The 21,168-nt window shown below is 40.4% G+C and overlaps 1 protein-coding gene across 1 annotated transcript in view; it reads left to right on the top strand.

Annotated features, from left to right (window-relative positions):
- Positions 1 to 456: 456 nt before the first annotated feature.
- Positions 457 to 21,168, top strand: part of HSD17B3 (hydroxysteroid 17-beta dehydrogenase 3) — an 82,955-nt gene continuing 62,243 nt past the window's right edge. Inside the window, exons 1-2 of the mRNA XM_066601997.1 lie at positions 457 to 607; positions 19,136 to 19,182. Of these exons, the coding sequence (XP_066458094.1) occupies positions 457 to 607; positions 19,136 to 19,182 (198 nt within the window). The remainder of the gene's footprint in view (positions 608 to 19,135; positions 19,183 to 21,168) is intronic.

The following is a 21,168-nucleotide window of genomic DNA, read 5'->3' on the forward strand; positions in this document are numbered from 1 at the left end:
CGGAATACCAGAACTGCAGAATGTGACCTGGAAACAGGAGCATCACTGACGCACGCTCCTGAAAGTGTTAAGGGGTTAATGTCACACAGGGCTAACGTGACATTAGCTTTTTTATCACTGTAGACTTTGTTCAGTTACATCACTTTTCATCTCGCTATACTATTTAAATGTAGCGCAAATATTGATACGTTCGCGTGATTTTTCAGATTCTACTGTGCAAAGTAATTTACGTTGTATTTTCTAACCCTTTAGCAATAGAAAAGAAGTAAATATTTGCAAAAGCTTATAACACTCAAAAAGGAGGAAAGAAGGAGTAACCACGTAAAGCATGACTCTTGGAATACGTGTGATTTCAAACCTCTCCCTAGCAGTTGGTAAGCATAAATTCTCTTGCAAGTAACCAAGGAGCAAGTAACAGTGAGGCAGTGCACTACAGTCATCCAGGAATCTGCTGGCATGGAGCTCCTTCAGCAGTTTTTTACTGCACTGGGACTGATTTTATGTCTTCAACTTATGCTGAAATGCATTGGATTTTCAAAGTACCTGTTTCCTCACCTTTGGGGTGTATTGCCAACTTCTTTTTTTCAAACTATGGGAGAATGGGCAGGTAATGATTTTTTTTTCCAAACCTGTGAATTACTACTATTAAATGTGTGTAATGCATTTCCTATCTATCTAATCTATCTATCTATCTATCTATCTATCTATCTATCTATCTATCTATCTATCTATCTATCTATCTCCATATCTATCTATCTCCATATCTATCTCCATATCTATCTATCTATCTATCTATCTATCTATCTATCTATCTATCTATCTATCTATCTATCTATCTATCTATCTATCTATCTATCTATCTATCTATCCATCTATCTCCATATCTATCCATCTATCTCCATATCTATCCATCTATCTCCATATCTATCCATCTATCTCCATATCTATCCATCTATCTCCATATCTATCCATCTATCTCCATATCTATCCATCTATCTCCATATCGATCTATCCATCTCTTATCTATCTATCTATCCATCTCTTATCTATCTATCTATCTCATATCTATCTATCTATCATATCTATCTCATATCTATCTATCTCATATCTATCTATCTCATATCTATCTATCTCATATCTATCTATCTCATATCTATCTCATATCTATCTATCTATCTATCTATCTCATATCTATCTATCTCTCTCATATCTATCTATCCATCTATCCTAAAATTATCTATATATACTTAGATCTATATATTTAGAAATACTCCATATTTATGCACCTCAGTAGATTAAAGTTAGTGGATTCATGCTGTGTTCACAGTAATGTGTATTAGGCCAGTATGCCCATGGGCTATCATCATCACACCTTGACTAATGGTGCACTGTACTTTAAACATTTTTTTAATATGGGGATATGTGTGTAGTCCTATGTAGTTGCATACATTTTGGACATATGTTCCAAGCCAACTTTTCTTAAGAGGCAATCTCTTTTAGATTGGAGTCTCCACATATCCGGCTTGTGGCATCCCTGGACAGTACAAGGGGAATATAGAGGCTATTCGGGTGTAAAACATGGATGGCCGAAGAGTGGGAGGCACTCTTACAAAGTGGCTCTCTGTTTTGACTTACAGAGTGGGCCCTGAATGTGGGTCCCCCTTTATAACATTGGGTTGTCTTCATAAGATCACCCCTTTAAAAATATTAAACCTATCCGTGCCAGATGATGCCTTTTGAAGTGATGATGAAATATGTAACAGTCTTAAAAGTATGTTTTATCTATTATGGGTGGTTTCACATTTGCAGTAGGGATTCCGCTTTACTGCTCCATTCAGGGAATCCACGTGGCCAAACGATTCCATCTCTGAACCGAACAGTGTTGAACAGATCCCACTGACTATAATGGGGTCCGCCAGCTTTCCGCCCGGCTTCTGGACAGCAGAAATAGCTCTGCATGCAACACTTTTTCTTCCAGTGTTCTCAGCCGGTCTGCAACGGAACCTCCAACCGGAGGTCCCGACGCAGATACGGAACCGGCCAGATCTACACAGTGTATAGAAATGCTAATGTGGTAGTATAAATGTTTTTATGCTTTTTAGAGGGAACCTGTCATCACCTACGAGTACCATGAACTAAGTAATGGTGTTCATAGGACAGCTCCCCAGGAGTTCATAGATGCGATTTTTATATTCACCCAGTTCCTCATTTCCACATGGTCACCCATGGAAATCAGTGTGCGGACAGTCCAGCAGACTCATCTCTACAAGCTGTGTGAACGTATTCCCATAGAAAACTGTATGCAGAGATGAGTCCACTGCACTATCCATGCACCAACTTTCATGGGTGACAGTGCGGGAACGGGAAGCCATGTGAGTATAGAAAGTACATCCCTGGACTTCTCAGGACCTGCCCTTTGAGCACCATAACTTAGTTTATGGTGCTGATAAGTGATAGAGGTTCCCTTTAAGAAAAGTTATTTTTTGTTGTATTTGTAATGTACTTGGTAAAATGGAAGCTATGGGATGTAGCATATCTACTGAATTCCTCATAAGTCCTTTTGATTTTCATGGGAGAGCTCTATAGCAACTAACTAGGCACTTTAGTCTGGTGAAGCATTGCTCTATTTGAAGCAAGGACACTTGTTCCTTTCAAAGATGAAGAGGTCCAGGTTTCTCTCTATGGCAGGGCTCAGAGCCCTTGGCTGGCTTTTCGGTAGCACGCGTTACCTCGCTAACCTTGGTGGACTAGCACTGCCGATGTATACAGTATGATAACAATATTATGCCTATTCAAAAATTTTGTATAAAATTACTTTCCAATTACTGGTTAATGGTTGATAGAAGACAGAACAACCAACAAGGTTAAGCTTACTGGACCTCCTAAAAATGATATACAAGACCAGTAGAGAAATATATTTATCGTGGTTTATAAGCAGTTGTGGCCACAATATAATTTCCGTATTTTACATATAGCTACACTAGTGTCCATTTGTAAAGAACTCCTTCCTATTAACCTATCAGTCAATATTTTTAGACCGTGGTAGGAACCTCCTACAAACACAGAAAAAACATGCAAACCCAATGCAAGTGTTACCTCCAGACAGATTCAAACCCTTCTGAGATAGCGGGAGAAAAAGCATTGAAATGGGAATTCCTGTGATGGACAAAAAATTCTCTTAGTCAAGTGAGAATATTGCCGTATACAAAGAAGAGCTACAAATGTGAAAAGACCCATAGTAAGAAAAAAGAAAAAGAAATCGGAGGACGAAGAGTTCAGTCATTTGATTATAGTTTCCAACTATAAGAGATTGTGGACCTCCATCTGCATTATGCATTAGAGTTCCCCAACATTGCATACCTTGTGAGCCACATTCAGCTTTGACTGATGGTGAGGAGGCTCATTTGACTCAAATATGTCTGATCTCACAGTCATATAAGTCCTTGGTGTCTATTCTTATTATGGTGTAACATCTGCTTGCTAACTGTTGTTTTCATGGTTATTTACATCTGAATTGACCTACCCTTTACCATCTAAAGACAGTTTAGGTAGTTCCCAGGTTCCGGACGTGAGGCCATCCTTGTCAGGGCTAATACCCCATTTACACTGACAGATGATCGCTCAAAACTCGCTCAAGCTACAGTTTGAGCGACATTTTTGAGCGATCATCTTTGCATACTTTATAGTAACTAATTAGCTGCTATACAGCTATGCAGGCGCAGCAGGACACCGCCGCTATCTCTCGCTGAACACTACAGCTGTTCTGCATGAGCAAACAGCTGTAGTGTTCTCTGCACTTACAGCCCGTGACCCGCTGTGAATTCACAGCAGGACACCGGCGCAGAGAATCTTATCAGTGCAGACGGTTGATAACAGCCTGCTCCGCTGATAATAGCTGATCACTCAATTCTAGCGAGATAGAATTCAGCAATCTGCAACTCGTGCACGAAAACTGCACATTGTCCCTGCATTTAGACAGAGCGAGAATTGCTCAAAAGATTCTTTTGAGCGAATTTTGAGTGATTTTTGTTGTGTCTAAATCAGCCTTTAGTCAGTGACGCAGAGGAAACAGTTTATTAACTATACGACTTCACTGATCTGATGCCTAATAGTATAAAATATGGCTTTTATTAAATAAATTTTAAACAAAAAACTAAATAATGAAAATCAAAAGTAATATAAACCTCCACCATAACTGTGCAAAATCAAAATCCCCTGGAAGATAAACTCTGGATAATAGAATTTTAATAAGACAAATTCCAAGTGCATTAGTTTGTGTGCACCTGGACCAAGAAAACAATAGGAATTACGAATGACTAATGGCCTCCAGCCTACCATCAAGGCTGGAGACTCTGCTGATTAATTTTATGATTTCCTTTTGTTGTTTTCAGTTTGTTACATTGGTTGGGATCTAGTATTAGGAATGGTTATTTAACCAAGAGCAGGAAAGAGTTTAGGCACGGATATCTATCTGATATTAACAAAATAGCTAGGTTTTCGGTCCTCTTGGTCGGTGTAGTGGGGATGCTATTCTAGCTAGATACAGATTCACAATGACTATTTAGCCTGTGTGAACCTTATCTATACCCTTCAGGCAATCAACAGCCTATTTACAATACTATATCACCAAGGTTTTTTTCTTTTGTTCTAACCTATTGGTTCCTGATGTTCAGTTAACAGAAACCAAACTAAAAGACATAAACTGGTTTAAAACAAAGACTTATAAATAAGAACTGAACTAGAGAGATTAACGAGTTCAAATCAAAGGTTTTCCAACAACTAACAAACCTAGCAAATTAGGCACCGGCTACTGTATTTGTCATCTACATATGCCCAGGAGAGTGCCTCCTTTTGTATTTAAGCCAATCTGGACATTGAATAGATCTATAGTCCAATTATTTTTAAGCTCAACGATATGTGCCCCAATGAGTTAATCAAATCATAAAAAATTTGGGGGCCATATCACTGGCTTATTTGGTATTCAGTCTGGACGGTACAATCTGTCTGGAATGTGCAATAGTGTGTTCTTTAAACTATAAGTGTACACCACTGTGCTACATTAATATTTGTATCCAGAAAGAGTCTCCTGCTTACAATTGGCTACATATGGGAATACTACACTAATAGGACGTCTTGATAGGGGGTCTTATTTGACCATCAGATATCAATGCCTGAATGAATAGTCCTAGATGCCTTTATTCCCACTAACTGATATTCGTATTGTTTTCCGATGCACACAAACTAATGCACTTGGAATTTGTCTTATTAAACAAATATCTATAAATAACATTCTATTATCCAGAGTATATTTCCCTAGGTATTTTGATTTTGCACAGTTATGGTGGTGGTTTATGTTCCTTTGGGTTTTCATTATTTTGTTTTTTGTAATGTCCCGGGAATTATTTTAAAATTTATTTAATAAAAGTTATATTTTATACTATAACCGATCAGATCAGTGAAGTCATCCTTGTCAGGGCAATCGTCCTGCATTTAGGACTTCTTCATATAGGTGTGTTTTAGTTCCATTATGTGGCTATGATAATCACGACCGCTCAACGGGATGAAATGAAACCATTGATTCATTAGTGGTACACCTGCCCGTTAGTACGGCAAGAAAAGATAGGGCATGTAGTTAATACTACAGTATGTGCGGGAAAGATATAGCAAGACCAATCTTTTCACAGTTTTTTTCAAAGGCACGAAGTTTGAATGGCCTGCAAAAAATAAAAAAAAACCCAGATCATGGGCAACCATGCTCTGCAGCAGTGCGCATAGTTGCACATACAGCCATGTGGTTTTGCCCTTAGTTAGACAGGGTGAGATTTTCCTTTTCCAATTTTAGTTTCCTTCTTGTCAGTTCTGTTTTCCGATTTTTAAAATACTTTTACAAGTATTACATCTAATCTGGACGAGATGCTTTGGCATCCTGCTCAGATGCAACACTTCACTTCTGCTTTGTAATAGTCCTAACAATGTATCTAACGAACAAACTGCAATCTTCATCTCTTCATCTCTTCTTATGTAGAGATGAGCGAGTATACTCGCTAAGGCACATTACTCGAGCGAATAGTGCCTCAGCCGAGGATCTCCCCGCTCGTCTCTAAAGATTCGGGGGCCGGCGCCGGTGACAGATGAGTTGCGGCGGTGATCTGGGGGGGGGAGAGAGGGAAAGAGAGATCTCCCCTCCATTCCTCCCCGCTCCCCCCGCCGCTCCCCGCCCCCCGCCGCCCCCCGAATCTTTAGAGACGAGCGGGGAGATACTCTGCTAAGGCACTACTCGCTCGAGTAATGTGCCTTAGCGAGTATACTCGCTCATCTCTAGTCTTATGCCCACCGTGTCATTCATTCATAGTACAAGTAAAGCTGTGCAATAGCAACAAAGAAGAGTGAAATATAACAAAATATGTGTATTTTCTGCAAACTTCCAATCTGCTACTCAATTGTGATGTGAGGCAGTGTATTTGGTGTATTTTTTTCATTTATTTTGGTGTAACATTTTGTTACAAAAATTTTACTTCCTTCCATGATGCCCTTCATACCATGTAATATAAGCAATCCATGGCATAGCTTTAAAGATTGCATCAGAGTACTAACCCACCCAGTTTAGGGGACTGGTCAACTTGAACCTGGTTCCTTTGTGTCTATCTGGTGAGATGGTAACATTTGTTTAATTCTGCATAGCTTGTTGCCTAAGTGGAGGGCAGGAAAACCCGGCCAAGGTGCTCATTCCCTAGAGTGGTGGTATTGACTATACAAGTGTTGTAACTTTCCTTCCTGCTCATATGCCACTGTAAATTTAGTTTTTTTGACTCCTCACTTCTTAAAGGTGTTATCCCACCAAAAACATTTATGACTTACCCATAGAATAGATGATAAATGTTTGATTACGGTGGGTCTCAATACAGGGATCACAAGGGTAATTGCAATGATGTACCCCAAGTTCTCCTAAACGAATGGAGTGGTGGTACACATGTGTGACCACTGCTCAATTCACTCTATGGTGATAGGCAAGCGCACAACCAGTCAAACCTCACCTATTGTAATTAGCCCATACCCACTCCTAAAAGTCTGACCACTAGTAGACGAAGAGGTTAAAGTCAGGAATGTACACACACAGTTTGCCTCTAACATTGCATATAGTCTTGCAAGGTGCATAGCATGACATCATCACTCTTCTTCCTGGCTTCAGTACTCTGAGTACAGTAAGTGCTGGAGTCAGGAGAGAAGTGATGATGTCATGCTGTGCACATGCCAATACCGCATGCAGTGTTGGAGGGCATCCTGTGTGTATATATTTATGATTTTAATCCCCCCTTCCTCTACCAGTGGTTGGACTTCTAGGAGTGGTGCCCCACGACTTTGTATTAAGGTAATCTGCCATCATCGCAGGCTATAGTGGGTCACATTAATGGGGACACACAAGGGGCTCTATTACTAAGTGGTGGTATATTACTAAATGGAGCACCCATGGTGTCCTATTAGGATGTGAGGTCTTACTATATAAGGCACACAGGGGGTTCCGCAAGTAAGTGGCACCACAGATCAGTCACCCAATAATAAGTAGGGCCACAAATGTGATGAATATTACTAAGTGGGGCCAAAGCGGGCATATCATTACTATAGGGGGGTACTGAATATTCGATTAGGTTTTGCATCAGTAGGATCGAGAGAGTGTGCAGAGGCAAGTTGTGTCTGAAAGAAATCTCAATGGCGGTCTGGGCCCAGAGAGAAGAAAAATAAATGCAGACCACTCTAGAGATGACGTTACCTGTAGTAACTGGAAGTAACTGCACTGTAATCACTATCACTGTGTAGAGCTGCTACTTGAATGTGGTAACTGCTTTATTTAATACTAGAGCTGATTATTAAGTTTGCCTTATAAAATACATATAACTCTTTTCAGTGTGGGAGCCAAATATTGAGTTTAGCTTTTGTATCAAGAGTTCTTTGTAAGCCCCTGATTCTACTCTCATCCTGCTCACTTCATGGATCTACATGATACTGTGAGTTGGGTCAGTAGACCTGCAGGCAGGCTGGGACACTTGTCTGTAAAATGAACCCATAATACATCCATGTGAAACTGGCCATGGTGTTCATGCATCGTGCGTGTGTGCAGACGTAAGCCAAGTAAAGACGTAATTATAAAGCTCTGGATGGAACGGCACTATAGACATTGATGCAAAATAATTTGTTTCTAAGTTCCAGCGGAGCAGATCATCAAAGTAGTGACATTTCAGACTATTAGTCGCTTATGAAGCTCCGTCTTGGTGCAATATTGCACTGATAAGGCCGGAATCCATTCACTTTATCTCATTTAGATTACAGGGAAACAATCTTTTTATTGAAGGGAATGGAAACTCTTGACACATTTATGAGAGCATTTGATTATTTAGACAAGTACTTCTAGGAAAGGCTTCTGGAATTGCTATAAAAAGCCAAATTGCAATACATGGATTATGAAATAAATGGTTAAAAAATTCACCAAACCTGGAGCAGGTTAAATTAAAGGGAACTGGTCATCAGTACAGGCTGCTTTATGTAAGGGTCGGATTATTTAAAACCTTTACAGAGCTACTCTTCCATTTCTTCTTCCCTTGCCGTGTCGTTACTTAATACGCTATATGTATGATGATGCACTCTTTGTTATTGCATTGTAATTCTATATGCCCGCTGTGCTACTTGTGGCCACTAGATGACACTGTAGAGGCAAATAACTGTACATATGTAACTCACAAAATGTGATTGTTCCCAGCAAGAGAAACCAAGTAATCTTGTAGATATGATACCTTTTAATGGCTAACAAAAATACATGATGTTAATGCCAGCTTTTGAACCAACGCAGGGTTCTTCTTCAGGCTTAATGAAATGGATCTGAAGAAGCATGCATATTTATTAACACATACTTATGACAAGGCACAGGCATTGATGTCATTGGTTTGCACTTAAAGGAATACTGCAACAGAAACGCAAACATTTTTAACTAAACACTGATAATGGAGTGAAGGTTTTATGGTCCCTGAATTAGTGTTGGGGGGGAATACAGGCCAGCAGTGTTATCTGTGCTATAGATAACATTTACGCATAAATCCTCATGAATAATTTAACCATTTATTGAAAGTGTCAAAAGTTGTTATAAATTTATATTCCCAAATTCTTCTATGGCTTTGTGACTTGAAACTACCCTTCAATATCATAACTCTCATATCTTCTATGTCATGTCTGTGGATAGAAAAGTGTTCCGCTACAGGTAATTCTGTCTTTCTCTGTATAATTGTATGGCGATGAGATCTCCTCCTGGCTCTCAGTTTTTGTTCTGTTTCTCCAATATAAAACCCCCCAACAGGACATTTACTGCACAGGATCAGGTACACAACATTGGACGTGGAACATGTGAATGAATGTCCCTGGGATCTTATAGTCCTGCTGTGTGTTGGGGATCCGTATCCTGTCTGCAGTCAGTATATGTGAGCAGGTCTTACAGCTCCTTACATTACAGGAATAAGTTCCTTTTCAGAGGGCAATGGAATCCTGATTATAAGGTTCCTCAAATTTGGAGGTTGCCTGTAACACAGAAGGTGAGGATTCAGGAATATGGTTTTTAGATGGTGATCCTTGTGTAGGGTATGGTGGAGTTTCTTTGCAGTTTTCCTTATTACCTCCAGCTGTGGATTGTACGTCACTACTAGAGGTATACAACTGTTTTCTTCCTTCTCTGTGTATTGTAGTAGTTGATTTCTGGCTATCGTGGTGGCTCTGGTGATTTGGTCACCAATGGATAATGGCGATCCTGTAATCGAGGACCACTCACGGTGGCCCTCAGTCTCTGCTCCAAGCTCTCGGTTATCTTTAGTTGCCAGGAGCAAGGAGATTTTAAATTTCCGTGCCCTCCCCAGCTTCTGCACTTGCGTCCGCCATTTTGGCGATGGGCACATGCGCCAAAGCTAGGAAAGGTCCACGGATAAGGATCCTGTTGGGCGACATCGCCGGAGGACTTAGTTAAGTAATTTCACCTTCCCACATGAATCGGATCCGTGACGGGAGGTGAAACTTTAGCTTTTTTTTACTTTTACATGATCGCCATTATCCATTGGATTACGGTGATCACGGGACCAAGAACCACATACTGCGGCCCCCAATAAAATCTCTAGGCTGTCAGCTACATTTAGTAGCCAGGTGCGGGGAATTTTTAAATGACCCCTGCAATCTGCGGCTTTTTGGTGACGGATGCAAAAGCAAGGGGAAGGTCCGCAGATAAATCTGGGGGCTTTAGGTACCTAATTTCATCTCCCCTCACTGATGTGATCCACTTATGGGAAGAGATGAAACAAACTTTTTTTTTTTCTTTTTTTTACTTTTTCCAACTTTTTTTTAACTTTTACATGATTGCTGTTATCCATTGGGGTGGCTCCTGGTGACAGCTCTTGGTTAGTCATACTAGCCAGGAGAAGGACAAAACACCTAAAAACAAACGACAGAACAATACCGGGGCGTACAGGAACAAAGGAGGTAGAGGCTGACAAGGATAAACAGAGAAACAGACTCAAGAGTATAACAGAGAGCTGGGTACAGGAACGGAGGACACAGAACATGAGCAGAAAGCAAGGTAGCAAAGAAACTGCTGGAGCAGCAGCTAGACATGGAGTTATGGACACGAATCACACAACAACACTACAGCACTGTCTGAAAGGCCCAGGGCAGCTATATAGGGCACTGATTAGAAAAGATGCATCAGCTGAGCAGAAGGCCCAGAAGCAATTAACCCTAGGAGTGCTGGAAGAGAATAAATGTAAGTTCAGTGATCAGGGTGAGCAGGACAACGCCCATGCCTGCTAGACACCGAAGCAGAGGATTGTGTCTGAACAGTGCACCTAACACACTTTTTGAAAGGCATCATTCCTACAAGTCAATGTTAGAGCTTTTAACAAGCCTTCTAACAATAAGTGAGAATATAAGCCAAAGCCAGAGGCTCCTTTAGAAGGAGAACATAAACTATGCACAGACAGCTGGATTCAGGGTGGCATAACATAGCATTGTAAAGCACTTTGACCATGGACACATCAATTATTGTTAATAACTCCGTTAATGCCACTCGGGACTGGTGCCACTGGTTTATATCCTAAAATGTACTGGTAGATGTTTCTATACATATACTAACTGTACATATCAGTGAGACATATTAGTGTGTATTCCAAATGAGCCAGGCTGTATTTTAGGAGAAAAGGCATATGTAAACATGAATGGAAACTTACAATGTGGTGCCAAAAACATGGTTGTCTGATTGACTGTCATAGAACATTGCTGTTTCCTATAACCATATAGGCTCATAATTGTAAAAATAATATACACGTAAACAGGAAGATGGAACAATACCTCTATAGCGCTACATATTGGAAGGCAGCATTCCTGCAAGTCAATGTCAGGACCTCTTAATAAGCCATGTAACAATAACTGGGAATAAAAGCTAAAGCTAGAGTCTTCGCTAGAAGGAAAAGATAAACTCTGCATAGATTGCCGGCTTCAGGGTGTTTGCTCCTCATCAATGTACAGTAGGTTGCTGGTTGAGAGGCCTATGATGTAGGTCAGAAAGGATTTTGCCACCCACAGGTTTATAATGTGTCCTTAACCCCTTAATGACGTGGCCCCTTTTTCTTTTTCCATTTTCGTTTTTTCCTCCCCCCTTCAAAAAAATCGTAACTCCTTTATTTATCCATCGACGTCGCTGTATGAGGGCTTGTTTTTTGCGGGACGAGTTCTATTGTTCAATTGTGCTATTTAAAGTACCATATAATGTACTGAAAAACTTTTAAAAAATTCTAAGTCGAGTAAAATGAAAAAAAATATATTTCGCCATATTTTAGTGCGTCTTGTTTCTACAGCACACAAACGGCAACAAAAGCGACATGATAACTTTATTCTATGGGTCAGTACGATTACTACGATACCAAACTTGTACTATACTACTCTTTTTTTTTTTTTCAGACATTTAATTTTTTCCAACTATTTTCTGCGGTCATTTTGTGCGTGCAATAACTTTTTTATTTTTCCGTCGACGTAGTTGAGCAAGGGCTCATTTTTTGCAGGATGTCCTGTAGTTTCCGATAGTATCAATTTGGAGTACATACGACTTTTTGATAGCTTTATATTGCATTTTTTCTGGGAGACAGGGTAACTAAAAAAGTGCATTTCTGGCGTTCTTTTTTTTTTTCCCCGGACGACGTTCATCGTGCAGTAAAAATAATGCAGTACTTTGATAGATCGGACTTTTACGGACGCAAAGATACCAAATACATATTTTTATTTTATGATTTAGATTTTTTAATAATAGATATGGCAAAATGGTAGTGATTTAAGCTTTTATAACTTTTTTTTTTTTTTTTACAATGAAAAAACTTTATTGATTTTTTTTTTTACTTTACTTTGAAGTCCCCCTGGGGGACTTTAACATGCGATGCTTTGATCGCTCCTGCAGTATGACGTAATGCTATAGCATTACGTCATACTGCAATTTAACAGGCTGTCTATCAAGCCACCCCACGGGGATGGCTTGATAGGCAGTCTGGTAAGGCAGCCCTGGGGCCTTTCATTAGGCCCCTGGCTGTCATGACACCTGCACGGCTCCCCCGATCTCACCGCGGGGGGGCCGTGCAGGACCCCCGAACATTGTTCGGGGGATTTAAATGCCGCTGTCAGAATTGACAGCGGCATTTAAATGGTTAATAGCCGTGATCGGCTGATAGTGGCTATTGCCTGCGGGTGTCAGCAACCTCTCTTCATACATACCCCACCGCTCCATGACGTACCGGTACGTCATGGAGGGGAAAGGGGTTAAAAAAATACTACTACCTCTTCTGTGTCATAAAACAAAGTGGTGGTGCCTCCTCTATGCCCTCACAAAGTAATCGTGACCATCTGTGCATGACCCCACAAAGTAATAGTGTCCACCTTATCCACCACAAATAATGTCCATCTGTGCATGATTTCAAAAAATAATCGTGGCTTCTATGCTTGCCTCCACGAAGTAATAGTGCCCTCTTTGCTCCTACAAAGTAATAGTTCCTCTCTGTGCATATCTCCTTAGTAAGTACACCTGGTGTCTAAAATGCTTCTCTGATTGGACTTGTTCTCTTTCCCTTTTCCTATTTATCCGGGTGCATGTAGATGCCTTCCAGCTTATTCATCTCTGCAAAGGCTTACCATCTAGTCACTATTCTAAATGTCCCGCTAAGTGTTCCACACAGAAAAAGTGATCTCCTTTTGTGGCCCCACAAAGTAAATTTCCTCTATAGTAGCTACCATAAGAGTAACATCCCACTCCTCTGTGCCCTCAAACAGTAATGATGTCGCTTTTTGACCCCAGCATAGTAATGTGTCCCTGTTTTGCCACCCACAAGATAACAATGTGCCCCTGAAAAATACTACTACTCCCTCTGTGTCACACACAAAGCGGTAGTGCCTCCTCTATGCCCCCACAAAGTAATAGTGGCCATCTGTGCATGCCTTTACAAAATAATAGTGTCCCTCTGTGTTCCCACAAAGTAATAATGCCCCCCTTTTCCACCACAAATTAATAATGCCTATCTGTACTGGATTTCACAAAGTAATAGTGCCTTCTGTACCCTCACAAATAGTGCTCTTTGCCCCCATAAAGACACGCTGCCCTTCTGCACCTCCACAAAGTACAGCAATAGTGCCCTTTTTGCTTCTACAAAGTAATAATTCCTCTCTGTGCATGCCCTAACAAACTAATAGCATCTATCTGTGGGCACAAAAAGTACAGTAGAATGTGCCAATGCGCACGCAAAAAAGCATAATTCATTCCGCAAAAACTCTGCGCTCATCCCTCCATAAATGCACTTACCCCCGTGTGAAGCTGGTCTTATGTTCATGGTATGGTGTACATATTTTCATTTACCTATATGGTCTGCCATGTGATGTCATCTTAGAGAGCATTTGTATATCAGGTATCTGATCACTATATGGCAGTACTATTGGTTATATTAGTGCTTTTTTAGTGGTAACGTACGCTTGACTGATTCTGACTGAAAAAGGGAAGTCAACTCTGACTCTTTAAATAAGATGTTTCTATGTTCCACTTTAATTTTCCTTCTTTTATTGATGGTGTGGTGTACATATTTTGATACTGTCTTGATGCTGTCAAAGCTGATACTGGCATGGATATCAGACAACTGAAAGAAAAAGTACAAAACCGAAAAACATAGAGGGAGCTCGCCTTTAGGGTCATGAGGGTCGTGAACGACTAAACGGCTAACAACAACCACCTAATCCAGGGCTGGCCTCAATCATAGACTCATTGACTGGTAGAGTTGGAAGGGACCTCCAGGGTCATCGGGTCCAAGCCCCTGCTCAATGCAGGATCACTAAATCATCCAATACAGATATTTGTCCAGTCTCTGTTTGAACACTTCCATTGAAGGAGAACCCACCACCTCCCATGGTAACCTGTTCCACTCATTGATCACGCTCAGAAAGTTTTTCCTAATATCTAATCTATGGAAACCGCTTCAAATTAATATTTGATTGAACACTTCCATTGAAAGAGAACTTGCCACCTCCTGTGGTAACCTGTTCCACTCATTGATCACCCTCATTGTCAGAATGACTGTCACTGTCATCTAGTTTATGTCTCCTCCCTTTCAGTTTAATCCCATATCTTTCTGCAATAGAGGATCTCCCCTCAAACACTAGAAGGCTTTCCTGCCATATTTTAACCCCAGCCCTATTGGTGATAGCAAGGAATTGGAAATCTTAGTTGTGAACGACTAAACGGCTAACAACACATATTTTAGGGAGTCATCAGGGGCCATGAGCAATTAATGCAAAATTTGCATTGCTTGCTCCTAAACCCCAGCACCAAACCCCGTGCTGCTCAAAATATTTTGCCAACAAATAATCAAAATTATGCATGTATCTGAAAAGGGAAAAATGTTTTGGTTCTGGAATTTTGCAGTGGAAATACCATTTTTTAAAGTTTTTATTGTGCAAAAGTAATGACATACAAAAAACTGTATAAATTGAGTATTGTAAGAATTATATTGACCCGCAGTTCAACATTAGCATGTCATTTAGATCATATGGTTAGCTCTGACGGCACAGAACATCCAGACACTAGTGTATCACGACTTTCAGAAAGAGGCATCGGCGGAGCAACTTTTCACTGCCCTCAACCAGCACTGCTGTCAGGTTTGGCACAAGTAGAAAATATAATAAGGACAAGAATCAGAGGCCCACTGTTTCATCAGACAGCGTGACCCACCAGGAATCTGCCCGGCAGTGCAGGGGTGTAGCTAAAGGCTCATGGGTCCAGGTGCAAATGTTTATCTTGGGGCCCCCCAACTTCTCTAAACCCCTTAACTCAGAGGCGTAACTTGAAGCTCCTGGGCCCCAGTGCAAAACTTGTAACAGGGACCCCAACTATAATGCTTCATTCATAGTACTGGGCTCCCTATATGGAGAAGAGAGGCCTTATGGGCCCCCTAAGGCGGCCTGTCCACGGGCATTGCGTTTTAACGCGAGCGGATTTCTGCCATGGGAGAACATTTAAAGTTCCTGCGATTTATCGCAGCTTTTGACTTTAAATGGAAGGTTCATCACGGAAATTTGCACCAAATCGCAGCATGCCGAGACTTTTATTACGCATGTGGAAAATCGCAATGAATTTCCGCTCGTGTACATCTGGCTGCATTTTCCATAGTTATCCTATGAAAGGCATTTCATGCGTTACCCACGTGCGGATTATTGCCGCGGATAACGCAATAAACAGTCGCCCGTGGATAGGAGGCCTAAGGCTCCTGGGCCCGGGCGCAACCGCATCCCTTGCATCCCCTTTAGTTACACCAGTGCAGTAGTGCACATCGCCAGTCCGGTCTTTCTGGAAAGACGAAAAAGATCCTTTTTTTCCAATATGGAGAGCAAGTCATTTAGCACATAAACTTGCAAGGCTTATGAGATGAAACCTTGTCTTGCGTGTCACAGAACATAAGCTATAACTGAGAAATCACTATTGCATCACTTGCTGATATACACTTGTTAATGGAACATAAGACATCTTGAACTACTTGGAATTGCATCACATTTAATATGACTTTCCATTTCTCTGATCAAATCAAGGACTGACATTTCATCTCTTATGGCAATAATTATAATTTTCCTCCAGCCTTTTCTTATTCAAACTGTCACTGCTTTTATAAGAAACTGTCACAATCACGCTATTGCAGTTTTTATAGTCTAAGTTGCAAAACGTGTGGAAAAGTTTCCCACAAAGAAATCAGTTTGAATTGTACGTGGCCAATGTGACTCTTAGGGCGGCTTCAGATTACGCTACTTGGGCGCGTTTTTGCACGTATAAAATAGACGTCAAAGGGTTCGTTAACATGAACGTTTTTTGTGTGCATGTCATGTACGCGCAAGAAAATAGGTACTGCTGTTTTTTTCTGCATATTGTACATCAAATGCCCCCATAGAAGTCTATGGGAGGTACTGATGTGGAAGAATTTGAGTGTCCTAAACTACATCGAACTCCTTTGGGATGAATTAGATGCCAACTGCCCTTCTTGTCTAACATTAGCTCAAGACCTTACAAATGCTCTTTTGGTTGAATGGATAATTCCCACAGACACACTTCAATATCTTGTAGAAAATCTTGCCAGAAAAGTGGAGGCAGTTATAGCCCCAAAAGGGGACCCAACACCATATTAACCCTTTCCAATCCACTGTCTGACGTCTGAAGACATTATGATTTAAGAATGTACAGCTCTGATGTTGGAAGAAGTCCGTCGGGGTTCTCTTACTGTATATTGCCAGCCACTCTGCTGTCGGAGCCTATCCAACGTGTCACCTCATGCAGTACTGGCTTTAGCCAGCATATAGCGCTATTGTATAATGGCAGGAAAAGAGTAAGCCCCCTAGGAAAACCAGGATACAAATTGGATTGGAAAGGATTAATACCCATGGTTTGGAATAGGATGTCCAATAGTGATAAGCGGGTATACTCGCTAAGGGCGATTGCTCGAGCGAGCATTACCCTTAGCGATTACCTGCCCGCTCGAGACAAAAGGTTCAGGTGCCGACGGCGGGCTCGAGCAATTGCCCTTAGCGAGTATGCTCGTTCATCTCTAATGTCCAATAAATTCATACAGTAGGTGTGATGGTCAAGTGTCCTGCAAAGCACATTGATTCCTATGTGAATCTTAGTGAAAGAGATGCTTTCTTCCAGAGTTTTTTTGGGTAAATTTAAACATTTTTTGGGGGATGCACAAATGTATTGCTAGTCCTCTTATGGGAGACGTTAGAGCTTTCCATATCTGATCTGCATCAGAGTATAAGAACAGTGTCGGGAGCAACTGAAACAAAACACTTTAAAAGTTCTATTTCATGGTATTGCCATTCAAGACTACAATGTTATGGCTTGTTACAATGTATTTTACAACATAACTCTCTACTGTTTAGTGTAAGCAATCCAAGGGGAAACATCTTGCATCAATCCTCCCAGAAGATACTATTATTGTCTGTTGTGCACATGTTTTACTGCAGATCTTAAAATGATTGATACTGACAAGATCCCTGTATAATGTTATCTTACTGTTCGGATTTCCTTTATTCCAAAATAGGACACAGATCTATCGGCTCTGTTATGACTTATAGATGTAATTTGTTTCTTTTTCCATGTAACATTCAAGACTTAAACATCCAGATATCAAATAGAGTGGAAATGTGACTGCTAGCGTAATAATACAGAATACAAAGTGCACATAATTTACTGTTAGGAGAAGATGTGCTTGGTTTACATGACTTGATGTATAATATTGCTCTTCTGAAGCATTTTAAAGTGTAGTATTGCTGTTATTGAACATCCTGTATTTGCACTGTCAGATCAGCTTCTACGAGGAGGTAAGTTCTAGACTGGACCGGGAGAGTCATTGGATCTTGTATATCTTGACTTTTCCAAAGCGTTTGATACTGTGCCGTATAAAAGGTTGGTATATAAAATGAGAATACTTGGTCTGGGTGAGAATGTGGGTAACTAACTGGCTCAGTGATAGAAAGTAGAGGGTGGTTATTAATGGTAATACTCTAATTGGGTCACAGTTACTAGTAGAGTAGCACAGGGGGCAGTACTGGGCCCTATTCTTTTTTTATATACATTTATTAACGATATTGTGGAGAGATTGTACAGTAAAATACAAATATTTGCAGATGATGCAAAACCATATAAAGTAATTAACACAAAGGACAGAATGTGGTTGCTGAAAGATCTGGATAAACTGAGAGAAATGAGGTTTAACACTGATAAATGTAAGGTTATGCATATGGACAGGTGAAATTACAGGTGACTATTACGTGCTAAATGGGAAACCACTGAGTAACACTGACATAGAAAAGGGCTTGGGAAGTTTAGTTAAATGTAATGTTAACTGGAGCAACCAGTGTCAGGCAGCTGCTGCCAAGGCAAATAGGATCATGGGGTGCATCAAAAGAGGTCTAGGGTCACATGATGAGAACATTGTTCTTCCTCTTTACAAGTCACTGGTCAGACCACACATGGAATATTATGTAGGGACCGGTACTCAAGAAGGACATATCAGAGCTTGATCAGGTTCAAAGGTGGGAAAGTAAAGTAACTAGTAGAATGTGCGGACTACAATACCCAGAGAGACTATCAAAATTGAGGTTATTTAGTTTAGAAAAAAGACGTCTGAGGGGCGACCTAATAACTATGTATAAATATATCAGGGGACAATACAGAGATCTCTCCCATCATCTATTTATACCATTTAGACTGTGATATCATAGTAACAAGAGGGCACCCTCTACAACTAGAGGAAAGAAGGTTTCTACACCAACATAAAAGGGTGTCTTTACTGTAAGAGCAGTAAGACTATGGAACTCTCTGCTTGAGGATGTGGTGATGGCAAACTGACTAAAAGAGTGTAAGAGGAGTGTGGATGCCTTTCTTGGGTGTCACAATATTACATATTATAGTCTTTAATAACTTTAGAATGGTCAGTAATCCGGGGATTATTCTGGTTACCAGATTGCAGTCGGGAAGGAATTTCTTTCCCCCTTAAAAAAGGAAAATTGGCTTCTACACAATAAGTGTATCTGGTTTCTCTCCTAGTTGTGACCGGAGCTGGAGATGGTATCGGTAAAGCATATTCTATTGAGGTAAGAGGACTTTTAGTTAGCTTCAAATTCATGAATCAGTCTCTTTATTTCCAAACAGGAGTGGATTTTTTTAAATTTAGGTCAAGGTAGAAGGTTCGCTTTCCTTGCTGTTTTACATTAAATGCATTGTTGGGACATTTGGAAAGAAGAGAGAAACATTGTATTAACTTTTTATAAATAAAACTACTACACATTACAATGAAATATGTAATAAATATACAAATTTATTTAAATGTATATACTCACGTTCTATGGCTGCAAATAAAAAATCTAAGAAAAGGCATGTGCTGGCTCCAGAAAGGAGACGCCTATTTGCATAATAAGTACATTCAATAAAAAAATACCTTTTTAGGTTTTATTATTAGTCATATTTAAAAATCTTTATTTTGTGAGGCAACCTCTTTAACTTCAGGACCGAGCGCTGTAAATTTACAGTGCTTAGTCCTGGGCTTTAATCCCGCCCGGTCGCAGAAATACGGCGCAGGATTAAAGCCTCTGCTTCTCCAATCACACAGGAGCAGGTTGGGTTGTCAGCTGTTAGTCACAGCTGAGAAACCCAGAGGAGAAGGGAAAAGCTGTTTTTATTCACTTCTGCCTTCTCCTATCCTTGGTACACAGCGCCCAATGAGTGCTATGCACTAAAAAGTGAAAGTGGAAGTTTTTCTTCCATTACGCGACCTGGCGGTCACGTGACCACCGGGTCCCTGTTAGAACAGAGTTACAGGGTCCTAGCAGACCCTGATCAGCTCTGCCAGCGTCTGATGTCAGTACAGGGGAATATTTTTCTCTATAACTGGGGCTCCTATGAATGCCCCAGCTACAGTGGAAAAGTATGAAATTAAAAAAAAAAACAAAATATGTGAATGTCCCCCTAAGGTCTTATATGACATAATGGGGAACATAGATAGGAAAAAAAAATAGTTACATAAATAAGTAAGAAAAAAATTACTGAATAAAACTTAAAAATATATATAAATAAAATGACCCAAAGCCGACACCAACCAAAAATGTCACTGTATGCGCCCAGTAATCCGAAACCATACACATTATGTATTAAAATAATATATTATACATCCGAAACAAAATGAGGAACCCATTCCCATACTTTATTTTTGTGCAAATATACTAATTTAAAAAAAACAACAACCATAAATGTTAAAAAAAATATATATTTTTAGGTTTTTAGCGCCAATAAAACTAAAAAATGAAAGAAAAAAAAAGTCAGTGAAAAACATTTTAAAAAAATAGCCCTATCTTCAGCAAACTTCCCCACATTGAAAATATCAATACAAAAAGAACTGGACTGTTTGGCCAAGTTCGAGCCTAGTTGCATGGGCAGGATGATACTGTATAAAATGCTTATTCTTCCCCACATTCTATATTTCTTTAGAACTCTTCCTGTGCCCATTCCTGAATCTATTCTCTCGATGTTTCACCAACAAATGAGCGGATTTATATGGAGAGAAGCAAAACCCAGAGTGGCGTTCTCAATTATGAGTAGGCCCTTAACCCTTTCCCATCCAATTTGAATCCTGGTTTTCCTAGGAGGCTTACTCTTTTTCTGCTGTTATACAACAGCGCTATATGCTGGCTAGAGCTAGTATTGCATGTGGTGACACGATGGATAGGCTCCAACAGCAGAGAGGCTGGCAATATACAGTAAGAGAACCCCGTTGGACGTCTTCCAACATCGGAGCTGTACAGCCTTAAATCATAATGTCTTCAGAGGTCAGACAGTGGATTGGAAAGGGTTAAAGTTTGGGGGAATGGGACTTCCCAATCTTCACAACTATCATAAAGCTTTTCTAATCGACCAAAGTAGACACTGGTGCAACACAGAATCAGACAAAACGTGGGCCTCTATTGAATCTTTCTCGGCGGGCATAACCGCTAGCAAACTCGCTAAAGGCCCAGGGAGTCTTGCAATATCCCCCGACAGTGAAAGTTACCCTACAGGGGTGGAATGCAATACGCTTTGGGTCAAAT

The sequence above is a fragment of the Eleutherodactylus coqui genome, chromosome 5 (genome assembly GCF_035609145.1).
Source record: "Eleutherodactylus coqui strain aEleCoq1 chromosome 5, aEleCoq1.hap1, whole genome shotgun sequence".
NCBI classification, from domain to species: Eukaryota; Metazoa; Chordata; class Amphibia; order Anura; family Eleutherodactylidae; genus Eleutherodactylus; species Eleutherodactylus coqui.